Consider the following 27,070-nt stretch of genomic DNA (forward strand, 5'->3'; position numbering starts at 1 on the left):
TTTTATTTATGCACAATTCTTCGTCTAGTCAAAATAAGTTCTCAACATAAAAAGTCTCAATCAAAAGAGTTTTTCTGTTAAAAACAAGAAACAAAAAAATAGTAAAGTATAGAAAAAAAGAAAATAAAAAAGAGAATACGTACAGAAAAAGAATGCTGGAGAAAAAAGATACCAAAGGGAATATGTAAGAGAAAATGCATTACACATAGTATCTGGTGTGTGTGTGTGTGAACGAGAGAAAAAGAGGAGAGAGAGAGAGAGAGAAGGAGGGAGAGAGACAGATTCAAAAAGGATGTATAGGAAAAATGCAGGGATCAAAGGTATCCAAACCCGACGAGTTTCTTTTCAAGATAGCAGCATGCGATTAATAAAAATTCGCGAGCTGTGTATCTCGAGGGATGCATATATTTGGGGCGTATATTTGTGTCTTTTATGGGAATGCACCGCACGAAGAAAATTACAATATTTGCACTCCGAAAATATCGAGATTTTGCTTTTGAAAACTCGAGTTTCTATCAACGATATTTCTGCTGTGATATTAGAAAAATATATGCGCTTCTCAAAATAATTAAGGAATCAAAAATAATTGTCCAAAAAATAAGCAAATTTTAAATAGCTGTAATTTTGTTTCGAAAAATGATAATTTAAATTTTAAAAGCTTTTAAAGCTTTGCTTATTTTTTGAACAATTTTTTGATTCCTTAATAATTTTAAGGAGTTTATATAAAAACAATCCTAATAAGAAAAACGAGGAAAACATTGTAAATTGCGCAAAAAAGAGTTAGGAGTTGCAAGAGATAGTGCAGTAGAGCTGTGAAAGATGCAAGTTCGGAAAGTTGGGAAAGAGGAAAAGTGGGCGGTGACAGTTAAAAATTGCCGAAGGGTAGAAAACACCGCATGTAAATGGCACACAAAGGGTGAGTTTTCCAACCCCCGAAACAAAGCGGATTCCACTTTTGCTTTTCGAGTGATAAGGGGTAAGATTCTACAAAGGGTGGAAATACCACAAACACAAACGTGCCAATGTTTCGATAACGCATGGATTCGCGAGTATTCTTGCTTATGGCTCATTTCAAAAATATTGACAAAATTTCGCAATATCTATAGTACAGAATTAGTATATATCTATAAATCTAAATACTTCCCAATTCTGTACTACCTATATATTATAAAATTACTATAAATTTTCAGAAATTATACATATACTAATAAATGTTTATTATAGTAATAATAAATAATAATATATTACTAATCGAAATTGATTGTACCGTCATAAAATATTTACATTTCTCATGTTAAAAAAATAAATAATAATTTTATATAAATACTATTTTTTCTTATTTTTGAAAGCAATAAACTCAATCGAAATAAATTGAATGTTTACAAATACTGACAATTTTGTAAATTAATACATAATGCGAAATCACTTCATTATACCTTTGCATACTTCATATATCGATAATAGTTTCCTTACGACAAATGGTATTATGAGGAAAATCGTCTATATTAACGTCGATGTTAACATCGTGAAACAAAGCCAATCAACACACTATCCAACATTATGGTAACATACATTTATCGCAATCTCTGTAATTCAATACTGTCCCTTAAAGTTATTTGTTGTTTGTGCATCGCATGTAAAAATTAGTAGATTTTTCATTAAGGATTGAGCGTTGAATATATTGTACTTTTTATTTCTGACAATTTTTAAAATATTAAATAAAAATAATTTCAATATTTACATGCTATTTTAGCATTGATTCAATTTGTTTAACTCGTTTTTTTTTTCAATTCTATCAATTCCGTTGATTTCGATATTTAAATCAATTGTTGAAATATGTAATTATCAAATAACAATAACTGTATTCATGGATTGTTTGCATTTTATCGAATGTGCTCTTTCTCGAAGAGAAACTTCAAGAGAGGATTTCAAATTGAACAGGAAAAAGAGAAGAAAAGAAGACGAGACCTTTCTAAGAGATCGAAGACCTTGCAAAGAGAAGAAGCGCCGCTTGTGCTAATAATAAGTACGAGTTATTTATATCTTTAAATCATTCCCCTCTTTCTTCCGACTTGCGTCGATGATGCACATAATTCCTGGTAAAATGCTACCGATTGCGTTGCACTTTTTCTATCGTTTAGCATTTTCTATCATCAGCCTTCTCTCTCTTCTATTTGAGATAAGTATAGCGAGCTCAAGGAAGACGATTCTCGAAACCAGTATCAAACCGGTATCCAAATGTATGTGTAGAATGATATTTTTAACTAGTACAAGGCTGAAGAAAGACGAAAGGAAGAGGAAGATTTAAGGGTTCCGCGTTTAACGGTGCCCAACCGATTTTCGTGCAGAATTGTCAGAATTTATCAATATTTTTTATTAAGAAACAAGATATTAAAACAAAAATTATAAAGATATAAGACAAATACAAAAGTTAGAAATAAAAAATAAAAATTGAGATAGAGCGTGTGTGTGTATAAATACTTGAAAAAATGTGAAATTAGTAGTTTATGTCATTATTGGTCAGACAGAGATTTTAATTCTTACTTTATAAGATAAATATTAATAAATTAATAATTATTAATTTAACAAATATAATTGATTTGATATAAATTATTGTATATCTTTAAAATTTAATAAGAAATATATGTATATACAAATATATAAAACTAGTGCGATCAAAAATAAAAATTTGTATCCCTTTATAATTTCATAGAAATCTATCGTTTCAAAATAAAATATTAAATAATTAAAAAGAAAGATTAAAATTATTATGCGTACATATTGCAATATGTATTTAGTTAGCTCATAAATTTAGAAAAAAACTTTTTCTACGTTCTTATAAAACTTTTTTCCTTAAAGATACCATTTAAAAAAAAAAATTCCTGCATTATCTGAATAATTTCTTAAATGAAAATATTTGCTTCACCTTCTACATTTCAAAAGCTATAAACTTGAAAAATGGACTTTTTCAGATTTGAGAATCTCTGAGGCGCTCGAGTGTTTCGGGGTTAAAGACCGGCTGCAGCAGATCTTACGTATATGCTTCGAGACTTCAATTTTCTCTCGTTGTTCTCCCCTTTGCCACCTTCTTTCAGCCTCTTCTCTCCAACACCGATCTTTTCGTGCTTCCTCTTTCTCTCGGAAGCGTCTCTTTCTTTTTCTCGCACGCCCGCGAAACGAAAGACAGTTTATAACAGAGCTGACGAATGGTCGAAACCGTTCGGTTCTTCTTTTCGTTCTCTGTTTTCTCTTTTATTTACTTTCGCTTGTCTCTTTGGAAGATTCTTGCGGGATTACTGGGCTTAAGGAGATTTCACAACGTGCGTATACATCTCGAATTAAATCTCTCTCGCTTACGAGAGAGGTTCAACCAACTAAATTCTACATATCTTTTAATTTCCACATATATATATATAATAATAAATATTCATACATAATAAAAAATATCAAAGATATTATTTACAAACATTTTCTGATTTGATAAATATATAAAAAATTAAAACAATATCTTTTAATAAAATAATGAATTGTTTAAGGCAAAATTTAAAAAAGTTAATATAATTTGATCATTTCTGTCTAGGATACAATAGATAGACAGCATCCTTTAATTACGGCTTTTAGTACTGTACATACGGGACTCTTTCCCTTGTTCCGGAAATCTCTTCGGGAAGTTGCACGGTGGATTACAGGGATTGAGTTAAGCTCGAAGCAGAAAGAGAGAAGGAGCAAGAGAAAAATCGATACGTTCGTACACGAGGCAGGCATAATTTCGCATGAAATTGAACAAACGTTAATTGAAACAAACGCTGCTCCATTTATGACTGCAATAATATGATGTAAACATCGCATTACTCAATCAATAGCTTCGATTCATATATACGTCGTTTACAGAGCTGTTACATATATATGTAAATATTAAAAAAATGTCTTCCTATTTGTTCAAGTAATTGGAAATATTTTGCATTGTATAAATTAAATAATAAATAACAAATAAATTAAATATAAAAGAAATCTTAAGATGAATAAAATAATGTGAGAACATTTACGTGATCTAACAATGAGCAAGAAATGAATTCAACATATTTTATAATTAATATTAGAATCAGTAATAAAGAGAAATTCCATAAATAATTTTCAATCCACAAGTATGTTATCGAGAGCGAAATAGCTATGTAAATCAAGACCCTGACCTAGACGGCTAGACGAGGTTGTCGCTTAAACTATCAACGGTGACAAAGTTGAGGATGAGCAGCAGATAACCAGAAAAAAGGAGGAAAATTCCTATAATCGTAAACTACGACGAGAGAAGAGCCTTCTTTAGTTTATGCGTGCGTGCACGCATATGCATTATAGCCGGCCGGCTAGTTTGTCTACATACATACGACGTAAAAGTCTATTTTGAACGAAGGAGAAACGCATTCTGTATCCAGACATATACGAACGTGCGCGTTTTGATATCGCGATATATAGAGTGGCGAGAGTGACGAAATAGAGAGAAGGAGAAAGAGAAAGTATAAAGCATCCCCTTGTAAAGGCGCACATCAGCGGTGCCCAACCGTGTAAATAAGCGATAAGGGGATGCAAATTTTGTCCAGGAAAAAGTACAAGTACAGTAAGATAGAAAAATAATATTCAAACTAATCTCACAACCGTGATCATAAATATTCCGAAATCAAATATATCTGTTATATTCGAGAAATGATAAATATTTCTTTATTTTTTCCTGGTATGTAAAATGAGCGCAGATGTAAGCGTAATATAACAAATACATCAAGTATTTATTATCGCTCGATCATATTCTACTTTGAGATGTTTCAAAGAAAATCTCAGGCACGGCGAGAACTGAATGAATAAAACAACTGTACAAAGGAGTGACACTTTATAATCCCGTTGATTACCGTAATGGCGAGCACAAGCAGTGTCCGAGATCCCCTAAGAAAAAAATAATGGCACGACGACGACGAGGACCGGTTGCATTTTTCGCGACGCGAAGGCAATCGAGCGAGAGAAAGACTCGCGTGTACATACATACATACATATGTACGTCCTCTCCTCCTTCACTTTCCTTTTCTGCCCTGCGTCATATCCCGCGGGAAGGCTCAAAGTTGAGCGCCTCTGTAAATCGGGTGCCCGAGCACATCTGGCTCGTGGAAACTCGGGAGTTGAGAGTAAAATATAAACTATGGGGTGCCACATCATCTCGCAGGGGTGGAGAACACTCCCTCGAGTTTCCACCACCTCTACCCTCCATTCCCTTCGTATGTAATATCGCCATACGTATGCGTAGCGCGCACGCAATAGAGAGAGAATAGATGAATGTGTACGCACGTATGCGAGAAGGCGATAGAGAGAAATATATATATATATATATAAAGGGAACCAAGAAGATTATTTATCACTTCAAAGGAAAATAAGTGCAGTTCAATGAGAGAGAGACATGAAAGAATGATGACGAGAGAAGATGGAAGTTTCAGGAAAAATGCTAAGAAATGAGAATCGATGCTTAATCAAATTTATCTTATATATATATATATATCAAAAGTTTGCCCACGTGCACACATGTACATACAAAAGTACATATACGTACAAAAGGGATAAATGAGAGACGAATGCGTACAAGAGCGTACGCAGGGTAGATACGATCGTACAAGCCACCGTGTGTATTCGCGGAACAGGAGAGCCCCATGGAGACTAGTTCCCACAGCGGTCCGGGATCTCCCGTGACAGTTAGAAATGTGCAAAGGGTTGCTAAAAGCCATTCACCAAGCTAATGGCTAATGGGGTGTTTTTAACGCGCGGATGTTCGTCGCGCCCTTTAGTCCTTCTTTGTGTCTCGGAAGAAACGTCACTTCAAAGAAGAAATCGTTTAATTGTTTCATACGAAGAAAATCTTTCTACAATTTGCATATTATCGTGGTAATCCATCATCCGACGTTTAAATTCACATCTACCTCAAATTAATAGTCGCAAGCAATACTCCCGATTAATCTGTTTCCTTTAAATGTTTTTAATCATAGAGCTAGAGATCTTTCTAAACTTACAATATAAAAATAGAGGTATCTAGAATGAAGTGTAGAAATTCAAATAGATTTTTTCTTAATAAATGAAAGAATTCACGTTGAAAAAATTTTTTTCGCTTTTGAATAAATGGAAATGTTAATATAATTTTTTCTTGAATTATTTCAATAACTATTATCAGTAAGAGAAAGCGCAGTACTTTTGGCATACTCCATATATATCCGTGCAGAAAGTTGGTGCTAACGATCGGCGCAATAAAATTCCGGAGGCGATATTACCCGATGAAAAAATAATGGAAACCGGCTGGCGAAACCGGCCGCGGAAAGATCGATTTAGCTAAAGGATATCGTTCGCTAATGAATTTTCATTCGCAAAAATGCGGAACGCGCAGACACCGTCAGGATCGTACCGCAAAACGAATAATTCATTTCGTCTGCTTGCTGCAGTTATTGATTTGCTGTTTCAAATTCTAGAGTTTTTAAAAATTTAGAGTTTTACGATATTTTATCGTTCATTAATTATGCAATAACAAATTTTAGATAAATAATGTAAAATATCAGATCATCCGGACGATTATCTGACAATCTTCCACCTGCCGCAATATTTTATTATTTAAGCAAGTATAACTGAATTTTATGTAACAATTTTGATTTAATATCTGTTTGAATTTTTACTTAAATCAATATTAAAAGTGTTTAAAATCTGTGTGTATAATATAATATATTAATTATCGAAAGAGAATATTAAACACAAATTACTTGATTGAAACTTGATTAAAAGACGCTGTTGAATTTTTTATATTTTTGATATCAAGAGGTGAAAAAAGTTTCTAAAACAATTTCAAAATTCGCATAAAGATCTTCTGTTACTGTTACGTGTTTAATTTATATTCAATAAATTGTTTTCACAATTAACATTTTTAATATCTAAAATATGAAAGAAATGATTGAAAAACTTGTCAGCTGAAAAATTAGCCTAAAAAATCATCATGATATAATTATTATATTATATAATATAAAAGGAATATTTGATCGCAATAAGAGCAAAGCTTTTACGGAGTTGTCTGTGAAATGCGGCGCGAAAAGTTTGTATCAAGGGGAAGAGTAAGAGAGATGAGTTGACGGAGAACTTACCGAGTTGTGATTGATGTGTCGGTGTTGGAGCCGGTCTGACTTTGTCCGGAGGGCATCTCCTGGTGGCAGCGACGGTCGCGGGCAGGGGTATGCTCGTGCCACCCCCTGGACCACCCCCAGCGCCGCCAACCCCCGACGATTGTTTGTTGTAAGGCGATGGTAGTCTGAAATGAGAGGGGAATCATTCGTTTCAACGTTTTTCTCCATCTTCTCGATTTCGTGTTTTTTAGAATTAGTTGGATATTCGTTTATATCTTATCATATTGACAAAAATTCAATGTAATGAAAACTGAAAAAAAAAATTATACAAATTATACAAAAATTATATATAATTAAACTTTAATCAATTCCAACGCTTCGTCGCAAACTTAGTATAAATTGATTTCTCATTCATCGCTGCGAAGGATCGCAAAACGGTACAAGATTTTGATTTTCCTAAATAAGGTGAATTATCGGACACTTGTATATTAAATTTAATTGTATACATTGTACATGCATAAAATATCTTCTTTAAATAATGAATAACTTAATTTGATCCAGCAAACGCGTAAATCAACGTTTAAATACATCGTTAAGTTCCTTTCAACCAGCAGCTTTTCGACATACGTATAAATGCATATATGTATACCCTCGCTATATAGTACTCTGTACACGCTTGTGCTCGAATTACCGAGTACCGTCTATAAACCACGAATATAACTGACTTGGCAGAGAAATGGTCTTTGACTCGTATCCCTACAACGCGTTTAACGTTAAATGTGGCTATCCGATATCCACATTTCGCGTAAATCATCGCGCTTTGTCCTAAATTTATCCACTATTTCGCTGCAATAAAAATCATTGCAGCTGTTCATTCACAATGCGGCTGTCAATTCAAAACCTACAGAATACTACCGCAATTCAATGTTGCGAAAAATTAATACCTTTGGTTCTCGTATCGCAACTTTTCGATTCTTAATTTTTCAAAATTCTCGTACAAACTCAATCATATTTTCGACAGATGCAAACAAAAATAGGGAAACAAAACATCCAGATCATATTGGAGATCACATAATATAATATTAAATAGAAATAGTGCTAAATATATGCAAGCATCACAATATATAACTATATAAAGTATGCTATCGAGTACTGCTATTGAGATAGCATATAAAATATAATCAATTGAAATATTTAATAATAAAAAGAATACAATTGAAAATGCACACTTTGTAAGCTGCGCGCCTCAAAAAGGTTCGCTCTGTGATTTATATACTGGATTTGAGCATCCATTTGCACGCACACCCACATGCAACTTGCAACTTGGTGCGACACACCTCGCGGTCCTTTCTTTCTTCGAACCGCGAGAGGCTGCGAGAGATGCGATCCTTCGTGCGGAGACACAATAATGCCCGAGGAAGGCACAATGCAAGCGAGATATAAGGGAGATTAAATTATGCGCGGCGAGATGCGAGCTTACGCGGGAAGATGCACGCATAAAGCCGTTTTAGAAATTTCCATTTCGTTTGTGCGATGACTGCACGATGAGTCGCGAGATTCGCATCAAAACGCTTTGAATACGCTACTTCATCATTTTTTTAGTTCAATTTTTTTTTTTTCGTTCAGCCTCTGATCGTGATTGAAATATATGATTGAAGATTAAGATCTGTGCTTTAATAAAATATATATACGTACAGACATCATTTCGACAAGTCTCTTTCTCTCGTAATACTTATCAAAATGAGTTATAAATTATCATCATGCGAATTTTGTGTATTAGTTATGTTTTTTTCCTAATAAAAGTCTTTTATCGAAAGAGAAATGCCATTATTTCGCGTGACAAAATGCAGATTTGCCGCACAGATGCGTTTTAGGATATCTTTTCTATTCCAAGTTCTCCCATAATATATTGAAACACGAGTTACAGGACTGTATCTAAAGAACGATCCTAGAATCTTGCTCTATAAAAGAAACAAAATTTATAAAGAATACAAAAATTTCTAAAACATCAGAAGAAAGGAAAGACATGATGGAATTTGTTGCGACAAGAAAAAAATGAGAGAAAATGATTATTTCTCCCTCTCTTGTAATAATTTTCTAGACTTGTTTAAAGTGTAAGACAGGCAATAAGAGCCAAATCGCGGATGACAGTGCGTTATCCCAACGAAACTAAATTTTTTCGTCAGAATTAAATACCTGTGCACAAGGCACCAAATTTTACTTGGTCACGGCCAAGATTTAAAATTGGAATAATCTCTACTTAAATCTTGGCCGTGACCAAGTAAAATTTGGTAAGTGCACAGGTGCACAGGTATTTAATTCTAACGAAAAAATTTAGTTTCGCGTTGGGATAACGCACTGTCATCCGCGATTTGGCTCTTATTGCCTGTCTTACACTTTAAAATTTATATTTATATATTACACAGAGCCTTGTTAAACTCTTAATTGACTCGTTTAATTTCGCAACTGTGCAACTTTGTACAATTCATTTTTTATGCATACATCCGATCCTTGTTGAAGAAGGCAACCTACGGCCCTGAGGATCAATATATAAAAAATGACTCCCTCTTACGGGGGATGCGCGCATTTCCCCCCAGCGATGTCGAATCGAAGAAAAAGAGAGATGTTTCAATCACCGACGAGGATGCTCTACGGCGAGTCGCGAATATTTACGACAGCAATATCGAAAATTAATGCCACGGCTGGGCGCCGCGGCGCGTGTTGCAACTGCCACCGCCGCGACGCGACGTCTTATCCTCGGCAAACGTATTAATATCGCGCGAGATGGCCGCCTCGCGGCCGCAGACGGCGCCTCTACGGCGCCTTTGTTTCGCCCTAACTTGCACTGATTATACCCGTCTCTTATTAATTAATTCGGTGATAAATATGCTCGACGAATATTCGGAAAACACTGGAACCAAAAGTTCCAATTTATTTTCTTTTACATTAATTGTGTTTAAATGTCGCGCTATCTTCATAATTGCAAATCATTGAACGAAAAAGAAACGATTTTTAAAAAAATTTGTAAAGAATAAACAAATTTTGAAGACGTAATAAGGAAAGACAGACGATAGGAAAATGTAATTTGTATACAAATATCATGAATAAAATAATTAATAATTGAGTTGTATTATTAATAATCAAATGGATAGAAGTAAATTCTTAAATATCGCAATTTTCACATCATCATCATCGATCATTATTGCTTCAAGTTGCAAGTGCACTCTCTGTTTCATGGTAATGTTACGTTATTTATGACAGCGTCGGATTAAATAATTTCTACTGCATGTTTGCGTTCCACAAGAAAACACGAGAACCATTATTATCGTGACGTCTGATTAATTGCGTTCGATGATCGCTCGATAAGAGCCTTTATTATAAGAACAAATTGCACGCAAGCGAATTTCTCGTAAGGTAGGTATACGCAATTTGTTCGACATCGTGTCGTTTCATTAATCGTCGGCGTAATTTATGACACCTACTCCATTTTTTTCCTACAAATGACAGCTCTCTCAATTTTTCATTATCTAATCGAAATGTATTTTATTAATGTCCGATGATCAGATTACAAGTAACAAACTGATGAGCAAGCTCTTATTTTCTGTAAATAATAATAATTTTGCCAAATATCATTTTTCATTTCTTTCTAACTATTATATCTCCAGATTCTCTCTCTCTCTCCCTTTCTCTATGCCAACAATAAATAAATATTTTTAAAAATCTCTAAGGAAGCATTTACTTTGCTTGAATATTAGATTCTTACTAAATCGGAAATTTGTACGATAAATTGGTATTCGCGAAAAATGGTATGAGAAAAGAAAGCGAACAGCTTATTGTTAGACGCGAAAGAGCGCCATATGCCCAATTAGTTGCAAAATGAGTGAAGAAGAGAGTTGCTGGGGGCTCCCTTCGACGCCCTCGAGCTACAAGAGCGCGTGATTAGGTTGGCTGACCAGCAACGAGGAGATGCATATCGGTCAGGACGACATTCCTTCTAATTGCCAACTGCCGGGATCGGATCGGCCGGTGCAATTTTTCGAACGGTCTTGCCAATTAGAGATCCCGTCACCGCGATATAGAGAGAGAATGTTCTCGCCATCACAAGATTCCCCCGTTTTGCCAAGATAAAAAGCGATCATTTATACAAAACAACATTTCATTTCTGCGAGACTGAATCATTCTTTCCAAAGCAATTTACTAATATAATCACTCGTACCAAATATAATACAAATGATCATCTCAATTATCTTATTCTAAGTACAGTTCAATCCTTCTTACCTCACATTTTTTATTGATTATTATTATTATTATATCCGAATAAATGTGATTAAAGTTTTGTATTTAATTTTCGATTTTGAAATTTTAGTAAAGACCGTACAAGAAACTGCATCTTGAAATCTCCATTAGTGCATCGATACACTTAAAAACATTTTACCTCTTCAAAGCAAAGCACGATAGCTTCAGATAAAGCTACTACGCATAAGACTGCGATTAAGAATACAGAACCTGTGCTCTTATCTATCCTGAAAGTGCACGAACGCGTTGACGTGAAATCAAGCAGAAACTCCGACGTTAGTTAGACAAGCAGATAAGAGAAAGTTCTCGCATTTAAATGTCCAGAAAATATTACACGAATATATTGTATTTAAACTCAAAACTGAAACTTTAAAATTTCCTTCGCTGTAAAATAAGTCATAATTAGCTATTATGTTAATTATCGAACTTTGTTTTTTGCCGACAGTAATTTACAAGCCGTTGAATTATGTAATAAAATATATATTAAACTAAATAAAAATTGTGCTTTAAGATTTGTAAAAGTGATGCGTATTATTTTACTATAATTTTTAAAATGCCATCACCACGAATCTCGTCTTCTTTGCTATTTCCATACTTTCGACATTATTCGTGCGTGAATATAAATCGCTGCAAATTGACAATGACGTCGCGCGCGAGTAGTCGCGTTAACGAAGACCAAAGGGAAGAGGAAGCGAGAGATAGGTGCGCGTATATAAGACTCGTCGGAACGAGTCGAATAATTCATTCCAAGTATTAGAGGTAATTGCCGGATCTTATGCAAAGAGGAGAAAAAAGCTGAGGGAGAAAGAGAGAGAATTCGCGCATCGACGCGAAGCAGAGCGATGCTGGTGTTTCAGAGGATAAATTTAGAGAGTCTCGAGAGAAGAAGGACTTAACGGTCGTTTCCAGGAAGAAGCACGATGACGACCAGAACCGTTCTTCCCCGCGAGGCGATATTATTATCGTGACTCTTCGAGACGACCACCGGTTATCGCCGATGTGCACGCAAGGACGCGGATGCATGCCGTTACTTAAATGACCGGTGAGGTGCATTTTTTTCCAAGATACTCGATTCTTTTCAACTCTCTTCAAAAATCATCTATATAAAATACGTATTTACAAAAATTAAAACTTATGCATTCTAGAAAAGGAAAAATGATAAACAATGCAAATTTTCAAAAGTATAAAAATTAGTCTAGAAAATCTGTCAATATGATTACGAGTATAATGATTAGTAAAAGAAATATTAAATAATTTTAGAGTCAATAGCGTTCAATAAAATTATTTTGTATCTTTTTCTTATTTCAATAAAGTAGACTTAATCTTGCACGGTCTTTTTACGTCCGAAACAATCGATGCATAACGGTATCGTAACCTTCGCTCTGCTTGCCACGACGGATTATTGCTGATACAGTGGGAAACAATGTGCCATTCTAATTAATCGAAGCATTCTAATTAATTGCTTGGTAAGAGTATCTTTCTTAGGGGAATACGAGATACGATTGTTTATTCGTTCTTTTTCATCGAAACATTTTTACAACGGTTAGATGATTGAATAAATTATACAAAAATTATTGAAACAAAGTTGTTCGGATATTCCAAATAATTGATAAAAAATCCTTTACATTTTTTTAAACTTTGAATTTTCTACATAAAATTAATCTTTTTATTTTTTTATAATTCATTCGGTTGTTTCTTACATATATAATATTAAAACATCTGTGATATCGGTCTTGGTTTCTATGAATTGGAAATGATGATTTACAAGTGGCTTGGCTCAGTTTCCGAAATGAGCTGTCCAAATGATTCAATCGTTACACACGAGGGTAACGTGGGATAATCCCTGTTTATATACATACTACGGCGAATTTTCGTTTTTCTCTGTTTCTCTTGATACGCACGATCAGTGACACATACGCACACTTAGGAGACGACGCTCTCGTTCCACTAACGTCAGCGCATAGGATTTAGCCTGCGAATCGCGCGATCAAAACGTGCTTGCCCGAGGATCTATTTCTGCGGCCATTCACATTGAAAACATTGACTCACTCGTCGACCCGAGGATGTCTTTGAACTCGTTCGCTAAATAAAGAATGGAAGGAACCTCGAAAAAAATCAAAATGAAAGACCGTCAGGAAATTATTCGACGAGAAATTTTTAAATTGCACAAAACGACGTATACAATATTGTAAACTATTCAAATGGGAGTTTCATTTTTCGATATAAAAATATAAAAATTGTTCAATTAGTCGTTTATAAAGTTGGACAATAAAGTCTGCAAAATCCTAAGGGAAACACTTTACATACGATCACTTGTTACGTTGAAATTTGATGCAAATGAAACTCGAATGGTGAACCGGTCCACCCACGAGGATTATCAACGACACGGTATTGCGAATCGCGATTTTTCGCCACGATCCTAAAAATAAAGACACGGCTGCCCCAACGATTCCGTATTATAATTATCGACTTTAAAGAGAGTTTCGCTTTTTCGCGAATTCTCGTTGTGGGTTAACTAAGGGTGGTCGAGAATGTCTGGAAAAAATGTCCGAGGGGAACTCAGCCTCCCTCTTTCTTTCTCTGCACGCGTTGGTGACGAGGAATGAATTTTTTAAGCCACTTTAATTAAAGGATCCTATTACTCTTCACATTTCATCGCTGTTAAAAGTTCCGCCTCTAAAATTTCGTATTCTTTACAGTGTTCCCTTGCGAGCAATCGCCAATAGCTCTGCGAAAAATATTGCACCTACAGGAATAATACTCATGATAAATAATATTTATTTTCCTAGTTCAATTTAAAAATTCTTACAAACATAATTAATCTATTTGTTTATAATTCAAAGAATATGTTATTATTCTATATTTCTTTTCTATGGTTCTAAAATATAAGAATCTAAATTTTGGTCTACTTTGTATTCTCATTTGGTAGCGTGCAAAAGTATTATTAAAAGACGTTATCAGCTTTATCTTCCGCGATCCCCATTATTCGATTTCCTGCGATTCCTCATGTACACGAAAGAATGTAATTATGCGACAAAGAAGAATGAGAAAGAGAGAGAAAGAAAAAAGTATCGCGAGTCGACTGCTCGCCGGCGATCTATATCGAGAATGGAAAAATGCAAAACCAGATCCTTTCGCCCGGTCGGTTGCGATCAACTACGAGAACTCGAGAAGACCGGTTAACGCCTGGATGCCGCTTCACAGGTCGCGCGAGTTCTCCTCGACACCTTCAACCTACGACACGCGATTCGAATTGCGAACGCGATCAAACATTATCGAGCAGCTCTCTCGACTTTGCGCAGAAAAATATGACAAAAATGGAATCTAGTGATGATTTGGCTCGGTTAATACGCGAGTAAGCGCCACTGATTCCAATTTTCAACCATAAAATGGCCTATTTATATTTAAAATAAATATCATATTTTCTTGCTTAAATATAATAAAATATTCATTCTTGTTTCATTATTTATTATTATTTCAATAATTCATGCTTAATTTGAATCAATGTAAAGAAATGAAAATGTAAGAGGACCTAGATGAATATATTTCCTCGAACAACTTGCGTGTAGTAACAATGTACGTAAGGGACGATCCAGGAAATCCTAAATATGTATACGGAATAACCGGTTTCGTCGTCGCTTGTCAAGACGAGCGAAAGAATAAAGATCAAGATAGAGTATAATGTACAAGAATAGGAATATATCGGAGTGAAGAATAAATATCCCACCCACGATAAACCAATCTACAATGTTGATATAAGGAGCAGATAAATAGCAGATACGCGTATAGGTTGTACATTTTATTTTTAATCAATTCGATATATCTGATTAAATAAATGATTAATTGAAAAATTAACAATTCTGTTATTTATATATAACACAATTTTACTGTTTCAAGTTAATAATTATTTTCTATTCAATTAAAAGCATTGCATGGATAAAAGTGACTTTCCCCAGCACAGTTTGACATTTATAATATATCATACATATATAATTGGATTTTTATTTTTAATTTTTGTTTTTAGTCATTTTTTACCGTATCTCGATCTCGTTTTATATACCTATGCAAGTTCGGCAAAATAAATGTCGGGATACCTGTGTGCTTCCGGCGAATTCGGCAAGCTTCGTGCTTTCCTGCTGTTGCCACCCCCGCTACTTCCGCTGTTTCCCATGATGCCGTTACGATTATTTCCTTTTTTTTCCTTCACGTTTTCACAGATAACTTATTTCTTCTCAAACTGGCGAAAGCGATCAGTTGTATGTTGCACTTTATATTATATCATCATTAACATATTTGTCTTTTTGCTGATTTACAGTGACTTTTATTTTATCAAATGTGTATTACAAATCAATGGTGAATATATATTAATTATTGCGATTATATTCTCTCTTATTAAAATGTATTATATTAAAATATTCCAAAATATAATCTTGTTTATTTTCTTTTCTTCAGGGCCACGAATTAATAATCGAGTTAACTCGACGGATTTGATCTTCTCCTTCTCGAGCTTTTTATTATCCTCGCTATAATAAAGGCTCGTAAAATAAGAGGATATAGAAGATAGAAGAATTCTTCGGTTCAGCTTTTCGATATCGTTTCGTTGATCCTCGTTGTCGATCGAATGGCGGAGAATTTATTGTTTAGACCGAACAGCGTTTTCTATTCGCCAGATTCCAGATCCTATTTTATCTTGTACTTTTATCCGTCTCTTGTCTACTATACTAATCTTATTCACGCTTCGGGCCAAGATCTCTTCAATCTTTCAAGCTAAGGCGAGATCAATCTGAATGAGAAAAATTCCAGAGTGGAAAACTCAGTATGGAACGCTTACAGAAAGGAACCTCTTGACCTCATACTATTCGATGTGATTGATAATTTCGCAATATCTGTGTTTCAGTATATAAGATTCAAGATACAAATCTATCTCACTTTCACAAATTAAGTTATTGAAAATAAACTATTATTTTTCACACATTATTCAGAAATTGTTAAATTCATGTTTAGTTTCATCCTTTTCTCACAATTATTGTCCTATCGATATAACGATATATTTTTACTTTTTTACTAATAATGCAATATATTTACTGCTTTTCATAATGCGAATATATAATCTATGTTTATTGAAAAACAAAAATTTTGTCAAAAGTTTCAACCTATATGTTGCTCCGCGGGAAAATCGTCTCGAGAAATCAAAAGCACTCTTCGTGCCTCTCGCTGAATAATTCACTCTCCAAATTCATGTATATTTCATCAATTTTACCTCATCCTCGAATCCTCGTTATTGTGACTGTGTTGATTCACAGATTTGTGTGTTTTCAATTGATATATATTTTCCTTAGCATTATAGAAAAATATTTTCAGACTGCAATCCTTGTCTATGACGTGACAGAAAAGGACGTGCAGTTGCAACAAGTTGCGCTCCAAGATCGCAAAGAATAACAGGATAAGGATTTTTTCGAAAATCCTGCAACTCGATGATACCTATATGTCAACTGACACTTTTATCGCGAATCAATTCGGTTTACTCTACTTACCATTAATTGCGAGACAAGATTAGATCTTTGAAAATAAAGATTTTTCCTCGAAGCAACATACTAAATTTGAAATTTTTGACAAAGGTTTTCTATTTCAACAACAATTAATATACTCACTTCTTAATCTATCATAATCACATTAAATTCTCACTTTATATTGAATATTGATATCGCAATTAAATCTTAAATTTAATTACATTTTTGCAGCCATCGATTTATTACATTAAAATTAAGTATCAAAATTTACAATTTATCTTATAATAATTATTCATATCAAATCATATCAAATGAACTCTTGAGACAAGTAGGAATAACAATGAAATCTTTTTTTTTCTTCTTTTTTGCGCAGCTCAATCTTCTCGCATCAAACGCGTCTAAATAAATCCACGCGTTCAAACATAATCCATAAAGCATGATCCATCTCTCCTCTTTCTTATAATATCACTTCCATAGGCGCGATCACTATCGATTCTTCGCGGAACCCGAAGCCGAAGAGCAACGTTTCATTGTGCTCCGCGCATGATCGATGCGATCCATCGATCTTTCCGCACTCTCGAAACGAAACGAAGCGAAATGACGAGGAAAGGATAAGAGTCCGAGAAACCGTTCGAAAGAGCGTCATCGACTCGAGTGACGACGACGCTTCATGGCGACCATGGGCGACCACTACACTCGGTCGCGATGGTCATGATGGTGTGTAGGCATCGTTGATGGTCCGTTTCGAACTGAACCGCCGAGAGGCCCGGCGAGAAGAGAGAGCCATTCCCGTTCCCATAGCACGTGGTGCGTGCTTCTCTCTCGCTCTGCTATCTCCCCTTTTCCGCTTTGGTCCTTCACCCTGCGTCTCTTCGTTTGCCATCGGTGTCTCTGTCGCTCCGCTGTTCACCTTCTAGCCCCTTTCGGTTCACGCTGCTTTCCCCATGCAGATACATGCTGCTTTGCTTCATCTCTCTCTATCTCGTTGGTCTGTTTCTCTCGCACCTTCTTGCCGTTTAAGCTGGACCTCTCTCTGCCGCGCACTCCAATGCTGTTGTGCTTTGACTATAGCACCTTCTCACACCCTCATATATCCCCTCTTCTCTCTTCCTTTCTCTTTCCTTCGAATACACCCTCGCAGGATCGGTCCTTGTCTCTCTCTCCCTTTCCAGCTTCATCTTTCTCCCTCGCTCGTTTTAGCTCTCGCAGCCTCTCTAAAGCCCATTCTCTTCGACCCCTCTTCCCTTCAATCGCGTACGCGGCTAACCAATGGCGAACCCAGTTTTCCCCGGGAGCCCGCCAATGCCGATAGCACGCTCGACGGATTTTTAAACCATTTTTATGCTAATGTCCCGATGTGCACGTGCATGCACGATCGTGTGCCACGGACATATTGTGCGTACACTCCAACGAGATGTGCGCATGCAGGCAAGTGTATGAGAAATTTTTTTCGTCAGCTTTGACCCTCGTCCTTCTTTACCTTTGCTCGTTCCCACAAATGTTACCTCGTGTTTCTAAATTAAAATTCGAATATCGAATCGTGCTCTCTTTCTTCTCGCTCTTGGTACGTATATATTGTATTTTAGAATGTAGGTATTCGATTACATATAACGTACACGGCAAAATTGGAACAATTAGTTTTGATTTCAATAGAGAGCTTTGAATAATTTCTCAACAACGAACGATTGCGAATTCCAAAATTTATCGGCAAAATAAACATCAACATTGTAAATCGATAAACTTGTTTTTCAACCAATTTCAATGAAATATCTCTCTAGTCCAATAAAATTATCGTAAAAAGATGTTTAATTTATATAGTCCACTTAATAAATTCAATAATTTATCAAGTGTGGTAAAGATTCAGAAATATATATATATAAAGGAAAACAGTGTAAACGTGATAAAACTTTGATTCGAAACACGAAATAACTCCGCATTCGTTGAAGCATTTTCATTTCGAACGCTGTCTATACGTTCCGAGACTCCGAATATGCGTTCCGCGGTCTCGAGAACGGTCCATAACACGCCTACGCGGGGACTAGGTATACACTCGGGCATAATGGAGCATTGTTAATATGTTAATGTACGCGCGCGGCCCGTTCGAGGGCCCGGCCTCGCGTTTCTCCCGCTCGAAGAATCGTTACGCGCTCCATTAGATCCGAATTCCCCTTTTGCTCGAAACAGATTTTTTTCTTCGTCTCCATTATTTCGACTCTCGTAAATGGCCAATTGTTTAGTTCAAGTGCAAACATTCTGTCCCTACAATTCCTAGAATGATATATCTCGTACTAGTTTCGTAATAAAGAGCTAGACAAATATTGAAGTAAAAACTAGAACTAAACATATTCTTTCCACATTTCCTAATAATAATTTCAAGTGAAAAATCATTTAATTGCACTGAAAACACAGTATTCTTGAAAGAATGCAAATATGCCTTGATTCAAGTATATTTTATCCTTATAATAGCGCCAAATATAAATAATTTTGGATAATTTATCCTTAAAACAAAGTGCAAAATATTCTTGCTTGAAGCTGAAATTTACTTATAAATATTGCAAGGACAAGTATATATAATAATTCTTAGTTCAAATGTGACTAAGTTTGTTTTTACCATATGCGATTTTTAAAACAAGAATATATCTTAAGAATAAAATATACTTTACACAAACATATTTATTATTAAGGCAAATGAAAATTTGTGATTACAAAGAGCATTCTATGCTTAAATCAATCAAATAGCGTTCGAGAATAAAAATATACTTGAATCAAGGATTCCTTTTTTTCTGTGAATGGGGCTGCGAAAATGCAATAATTTCGGTATAGACGCCAACACTGCGCGTTACTTGAATCGTTACAGTTTCGAAATTTTACTCACATCCAAGCAATTTATCCCCCAGTTGAAGGTACCGTGGTTTAAAAATATCGACCTTGACAGCTGAAACGTTCGCCACGTGCCTCATCCTTGCATGTACGATCGCACATGTACCGCGATTAATAAGAATGTGGAGTCAGTCACCCCTGACTTTTAGCTTTCAAGAAATACATTTTCATCCTATTGCTTCTCGTGTATCTTTTTTCATTGTTACGCAAAATTAATTTTTATCGATCCTTTACACTTCAAACTTGTTTTTATTTATCTAATTTTGCACTTATATTCATTTATTTTAATTTAATAAAATATACTTTAATAAGATATTATTTTTAGATTAATTTGTGTTCTGACTTTTCAATTTTTTTGTAACACAAATATATATTATTTCCTCTCATTTTTCTTCTCTTATTCCCTCTTTCTCTCTTCTCGACTGCTGCAATTAACCGCGGAGTAATTAAAATATTTAAATTTGCCTCGCTCCCGGTTGTAAAGCACATTTTCTGCGTGCCGAAATACTGGTAAAACTAGTATGTGTGCTTTACTCGATGTCGATAGTAGGCGAAAAAGAGGCAAGGAGAAAGAATGAGAGAGGTATGCTAGTGGTTGATTAACGCAGACGTTAATGAACGCCGTTGCTGCAGGCCGACAGGACGTCGGTATCGATTCGACTGCGCGACAGGAAACAAAGCTCTCGACATGGATCTCGAATTGCTAAGATGCAAACATTAAACTAAATATGGAAATTCTTCATTTTTGATAATACGAAATATCCAAAATCATTACAATATATATGCAAATTATATTACTTTATTTATTAATCAATTCTAGTTCAAATGTAATTTTAAGTCAATATAATTCTAATTTTATACTGTTAAATATAATATAGTACTACTTTAATGCATTTATTAATTATTCAATTAAAATATGTGTGTGTGCAATTAAAAATTACAATTACAACATGTGATAGATGATTCAAATACTAATTGAGATATTTGAAAAATTTAACATTGAATTATACTAGTGTAGGTATAGTTAAATTTAAAAAAATCTTCTCTTTAAAATAAAATTTTAAAACATCTGCTAATCTGTCTATATGTGTGTCTGACAAGTATAGAATCGTCAATTTATCGTGACTTATCAAAACTGACCGTATGTGAATGTTAATAATACTTTCAATAAAAAATTCATATGATGGCGCATAATCATTTTATTTAATTGATTTTATCGAATCATAATAACTCCCGGAAACTCTTCCAACAACGAGTTTCGGGCTGAATATAATTTAATTTATTTAATGAGCGAATCCCGCTTCAAAGCCCTCTCTCGACGTTTTCATTAAATATGTCTGTTCGCAATTATTATGAGATGCATCCTCGTTGGCTCGTTAAAATTAATCTGCTACATAAAAGATTGACCGAGTCGTAATTTTATAGACTAGTCGCTGATCAATATGCTGATATAAATTATGCTTAGGATGAGAAACTTTTATGTTGCCATGTATCATTATTGTCAAAATCATGATTGTCGACAAAAAGCTACGAGTATAGTTTATCGAAATATGATAACGACAAATGGATACCAACACCTACTACAGCAGAGCTTTCAGATATCTGCTCTTGGTATCCATGAATTCTGTACTGAATTCATGAAACGCCATTTTACCGACGTGAAACTGTTACAGGAAACTATAGTGCTTTCTACTTTGGTTGTCCACAACCGGTATAACGGGGAGAACAGGGTACAAATATTTTGAAGATGCGAGAAAAATTAATTTGATTGCGAAATAAAAATTCATGTATTACAATTTCTGCAGATCTAAAAATTTAAAAATCAAAATTAAAAGAAAAAAAATTCGAGACTTCCCAAAAATTTGCAGACTCTCTCTCACAATCGATAAAAATTTACATTTCAAAAGGTAATCTCATAAAAATTCAGTTTTATAGTTTTTAAAGTCTTAATATTCTACATACATATGTATACATATGTATACATATGTATACGTATGTAGATCCAAAGATCTGACACTCTAAAATTTTTCATTTAATGAGTGTCAATCATCCATCTCAGAATTATATACTAGATATTTTCAAAATTTGCCAAAATTGCAATTACTTGTTAATATTCATCATTATGTGAATTGTGATTTTCCGAAAAGAATAATCCACTTACTTGGGCATGTCCTGTAGCTGCTTGGCTCGTTGCTTGTATCGCGACAGGGCGAAAAGCAAGGCCAGGATTGGCCAAAGGGTTGATCCTGCTGCCAATTCCCCAGGGTTCACAGCACCCACGTCCGCTCCTAGAGCCCGCAGTGCTCCCACGCACAAGCTCACGTTTTCAATCTGCAACATACAACAAAAGCCAAATTTTGTCATTTTTCGCTATAAAAAAATACAATTCTCGTCGCTCCTTCGATATTTTATATTTTTTAATAGTTGCTTTTATAACCCTCCATTCTTAATAATCTTAGAATCAGTAAATTAAAATTATGTACGCAATTTCTCTTATACTTAACCAGTATAGAAAAATTAATATTTCCAAGCTAATTTTTGCGTTTTAAATTCTTACATTTATCCGTTTCATCTATAAAATAATTAAATAATACATGTCTGATTTTTTTATCAAGATCAGAGAGAGAAAATTCTAATGATTTCTCTATATTAATTCACCGAAAGCGGCATAATTGGCCATTGAAGAGGCGCATTTTCTGGTATCTAAGGAGAATCAGTACGATGTGTGATTAGGGCTCGCGAATAGATATTCTCCTGCTGTAAAACAGGGAAAAAGGCAAGGCGGAAGAGTACGGGAAGAATGTCTTCGTGAGAGGTGCATACAATGGATTAAAAGTACTTTTCTATACAATGTGTACCACGATGCACACATGAGACGAGAACGAAACGTGACCACCGCAGCCGTGTCTACCTTGCACACGCGTGCCCACCGACTTCTCTCGTTTCCATTGTTCTCGACCCCAGCTTTTGCCCAGAAAACGAACCGCGCCAAGGTACGACAGGGTGGCATGAGAAAGCCGATGAGTCACGAGAGCATAGGTATTACCCTATACGTGTATCTTGTTGGGAAATGTCGTGTAAGCGAACTAGAAAGAGATCAAGTTGGAGAGACAAACGTATCTAATTTATGTATATTTACAGAAGAATAGAAAGAATTTTTCTAGACATTTCGTGAAAAGAAAATAACAAGTAAGAGATAATTTCAGATTAAACGAATCAAAGATATTGAATAAAAAAATAATTAATTTAGAAATAAAATTAAATTAAATTAATTTAATAAACCCTTAGATGTACAAATTGCATCAAGTAAAAGATATACACAATATTATCTGCGTTATTCATATAAATCGTTTACATTTTTGCTTCTGATAACTTAATCGAAATGCCTCACATCACACCAGAAAGTAATGTACTTGTACTTTTTTTTTAAGTGACAGATATCGAACGCAACACTATGAATGCATTATCGAAAATAAATTCTTATCACGATTCAGCTCTCCCTATTAGACTCGAGAAAGGATATCTCCAGAAGAAGCCGCAGTAAGCCGCAAAAGGCGACGTTCGCGGTTTCGAGTTATCCTGGAGATGACAGCCGTAAATGGCGCGATGGTGCTTTTTAATATACATTCCGTTGTCTCCTCGTTGCAGAATTGCCATCAGAAGAAGCGCCACCGATAAAGAATCGCATACACGATCATGCTTTATAATAATCTCGAGCTGCACATTTCTTAATTAGCTTTAGCATGCTTTTGTTCATCTTGTTTGTTTTTATTGATTTTTTTATATTAATTGAACAATTATATCCTACACTAGCAATCATTCTAAATGACATAGTTTGTATAGATAGCAGTTAGAAATTAAATTGTTTTAATTAAATTATTTAATTAGTTACCTTGACCTTAATTCTCGAGCACAACTTTCAAATAATTAAGTTTTTGTTTAAAATAACTTTATTAATATAATACATATAATGAAAAAAATAAATTTCGATTTTTATTTCAATTATATCAATCGTGTAAAATAAAATCTATTGTATTTAATGTTTAAAAAAAATAATAAATATAATTGTATTACTTGTGTTACTAATTTGTCCAAATTTGTGCGTTTATAAATACTGAAATTTTGAACAATTGGCTTAAAAAATATAATTTAGTGAATGAAACAAGTTTGCCCTAAATCGAAATTAGTTAAACCCGACTGCTGATGCAATTGTATTTCATTATTTACGAAATATCCGCAAGACAATTTTCTTCGAAACACATCTAGGACCTGCGAATCTGCGGTCCCAGAATAAAAAGAAGTAAAGGAAACAAGAAAGGAAGGGGGCAAAAGAGAGACAGAGACAGAAAGAGAGAACGAGAGAAAGAAAGATCCAGAGATGGTGAGAGATGTCCTCTTATGGTAACGTCTTCGCTTCTGCGGTTCTCGAAAGAGAAAACAGAACAACAGAAAAGGAGTGTCATCATGAGAAGATTCTCTCCTTTTTTTTCTTTATATGCCTTCTCTCTCTTTAATATCATAAGATTGAATAAAGAAATATAATATAAAAAATAAATAAAAGAAAGAAATAAAAGATGTTACATAAAACTAGGCGTTAGTTTACTAAAAAACTTTGACTAGATATTGCTTTAAATTATTATTCAGATTCTTCCTACTTTTTTGTTATAATTATAATATTATATTATGTATAATAATTACAATTAAATATAATATCAAAATTAAATGTATAAATTTAATTAATCAGATTTCTTCTCTCATTATTATAATTACGATATAGTTTCATTATTGCTTCTTCATGAAATTTTCTTGCCAAATAATAAATTAATCGCGAGAAAGCTAACAGTATATAAAAATTATGACATGCAATAAATTGACAGAATTAAATGCGGAATGTCCGGTGAAAACAGCAAGAAAGTGTGTATATATATGTACATGTATATCTTCTGGAAATGCCGCAATCTCAAAGTAGTAACAGACAACATGAACGGACCGATTATTTTTAGATGGTTCGTGCCTTCCGGACTTTTTCCACCTAATATCTAAACAGTCATCGCGTTTATCTGCATCAAACGAGCTGTTTTCATAGGCCGCACGTGTATCGATATCTCATATTCCGATTATATCAAAGATTTCGGAAATATATAGAAATTTGGAAAATTATTTGCCAATCATTTTTAAATATGTATTTTCTAACTTAATTCAATAGAAGCTAATGAATAGCAATAATATATAATTTATCCCGCAAATTTATTTTACAAATATTTCTCCAATATAATTGTTGTTGCAATTAATTAAAAAAAACCTGCGCAATATAATAATCGAAACATGTAATAAAAACTTCCCAAAAGTTACACGATATATAACGCATATTATAGACATATAATTTAATTAATTAAAAAACAACCAGCGTAATAATAATTTATTACAATATTTTTTTCGAATAATGCTGAAAAAAACGTCTTGCGGAATAAGAGAAATTGAAGCTAGTTTGAATGAAGATTTTTTAAAAATATACATTTGCTAATTAAACACGATTGGTTGCGAGAAAAGGAGTAAATTTGTTGGAAGCTCTTTGGCAGGATCTCGTGCTCGGAAGAGAGAAAATGAAAGGAATTCTTACATAAAGAGCTAACCTGATTTTCTAAGACACCTTTTAGAAGAGATAGAGAAGACGCACAATGTTCGCACGGTATCCCGGAAATGGAAGCAGCAGGTGGACAGACCGACGCTCGTTAAGATCCGCAATTAGCGCGATCCCTCAGCCTCAAAACGAATTCAGTCCCTGGTCAACGGATTCAATTGACTCTACTGGCCAATTGGACATAGCAATTCCGAAATTACATCTGCGCGAGCTCAGAATTGCGAAAATGTATATAGGTATATCTTTTAAACCCCGTCGGGCTAACTTTGCTATCATAACATTCAGCATCATACCCGTATGAAGAGTACGATGTAAACATTACGAAATTCTTTCAAAGCGTCAAATAGATATTTTGAGATATCAATAAGATATAAAGATAAAATCTGAGCAAAACATATTGTACTCGAAATATGAATATTTAGACAAGAAAAAATGTTTGATAAAAGTAGACCTTAATAATAATTCGAATACAATTTGCTGTCTTTAAACATTTGGACACTCGAGACCTGAACTATATTTCTTTGATTTCTTCTTCGATTCGATTAAATACAGTTATATAGATCGGAAACTTGTGACGTTCATGCTAATTGATTGGTTTACAACGTTACAGGGGAATTTAATTAACGCCGCATTTTATCGCGTAAGTCTTTCAGGCAAAATTTTCGGAAAGCCAGGTCGATGGCCTTTTTGTCCGAAGCGAAGGAAAGAAAGAGGTTAAAGATTGCGCAGAATTGAAGCGTGGCGGATCAATTTTATATGATTAGTGTATAGATTATCGTTCGCCCCGCAGGCTTTAATTAAAATCGCTGATGCCAATTTTTGTCCACAAGAATTAATCGTCGTTTTTCGACTCTTGGCAAACTAAAGCGGTATTAAAATTACAAACAAGCGAAACATAATAAAGCAATAATTATGATAGCATTAGAGAATCCTTTTTTGCATTCGTATGTAAATTTCACGTTTCTCGATTGTGTGAAGAAGAAATACATATTTAGAAAATTAATCTAGAGTATTGAATATTCACCTAAAAATTTATTACGTCACAATTAGAGGCTGTATAGAATACATATTATGTTTGAAAAATGTAAAGACTTAAAAATCTTGAATTCCGAAGATTTATTCAAGTATATGTGAGATATCAAAATTCAAAGATGTAGAATCTTAAGGTGCGAAAAACGCAATCTCATTGAAATTTCGAGTCACCCGATGTAACACGGTAAGATCCAAACAAGTCAGCTTAATGGTTACAACGACCGGCAGAATTCGCGGAATGTATAACGGGAGCACGATAATCTGTGGCAAAAAATGAACGGTCCACGCGAATGGCTTCGAAAATGAACGATCTTGTAATAATCGCCCATAAATCCTTGGTACGTATATTAACTCGGCCGAGTTCACCCAGAAAATGTGTAATTTTCGGAAGAGAAATACGAAGCAAAAAATACAAAAATATTCTAAATTAGAATTAAAATTCCATCTTCATCTCTTCGTGCGATTAAAATTAATTTTATAAGAAATCCTTGTATGATTCATACAAGTTCCGAAATATTCTCGAGATCTAAAATTCTCAGATCTCAAGATTCAATGGATTCCGTGAAATTCTGACCTCACGA

General features: G+C 34.3%; 1 protein-coding gene across 6 annotated transcripts in view; it reads right to left on the reverse strand.

Annotated features, from left to right (window-relative positions):
• Nucleotides 1-27,070, reverse strand: part of sick (sickie) — a 153,486-nt gene that overhangs the window by 64,087 nt on the left and 62,329 nt on the right. For 5 of the 6 annotated variants that reach the window (XM_029300007.2, XM_029300009.2, XM_029300006.2 and 2 more), the window contains 2 exons: nt 21,978-22,147; nt 7,152-7,315 (listed from right to left, as the gene is read on the reverse strand). In XM_029300007.2, coding sequence (XP_029155840.1) covers nt 7,152-7,315; nt 21,978-22,147 — 334 coding nt within the window. Of the gene's footprint in view, nt 1-7,151; nt 7,316-15,520; nt 15,784-21,977; nt 22,148-27,070 lie in introns of those variants that run through there. The other variant, XM_029300010.2, reaches the window with a different exon arrangement.

This window comes from Nylanderia fulva, unplaced genomic scaffold (genome assembly GCF_048542155.1).
Source record: "Nylanderia fulva isolate GAGA-0341 unplaced genomic scaffold, ASM4854215v1 Scaffold22, whole genome shotgun sequence".
Taxonomy (NCBI): Eukaryota; Metazoa; Arthropoda; class Insecta; order Hymenoptera; family Formicidae; genus Nylanderia; species Nylanderia fulva.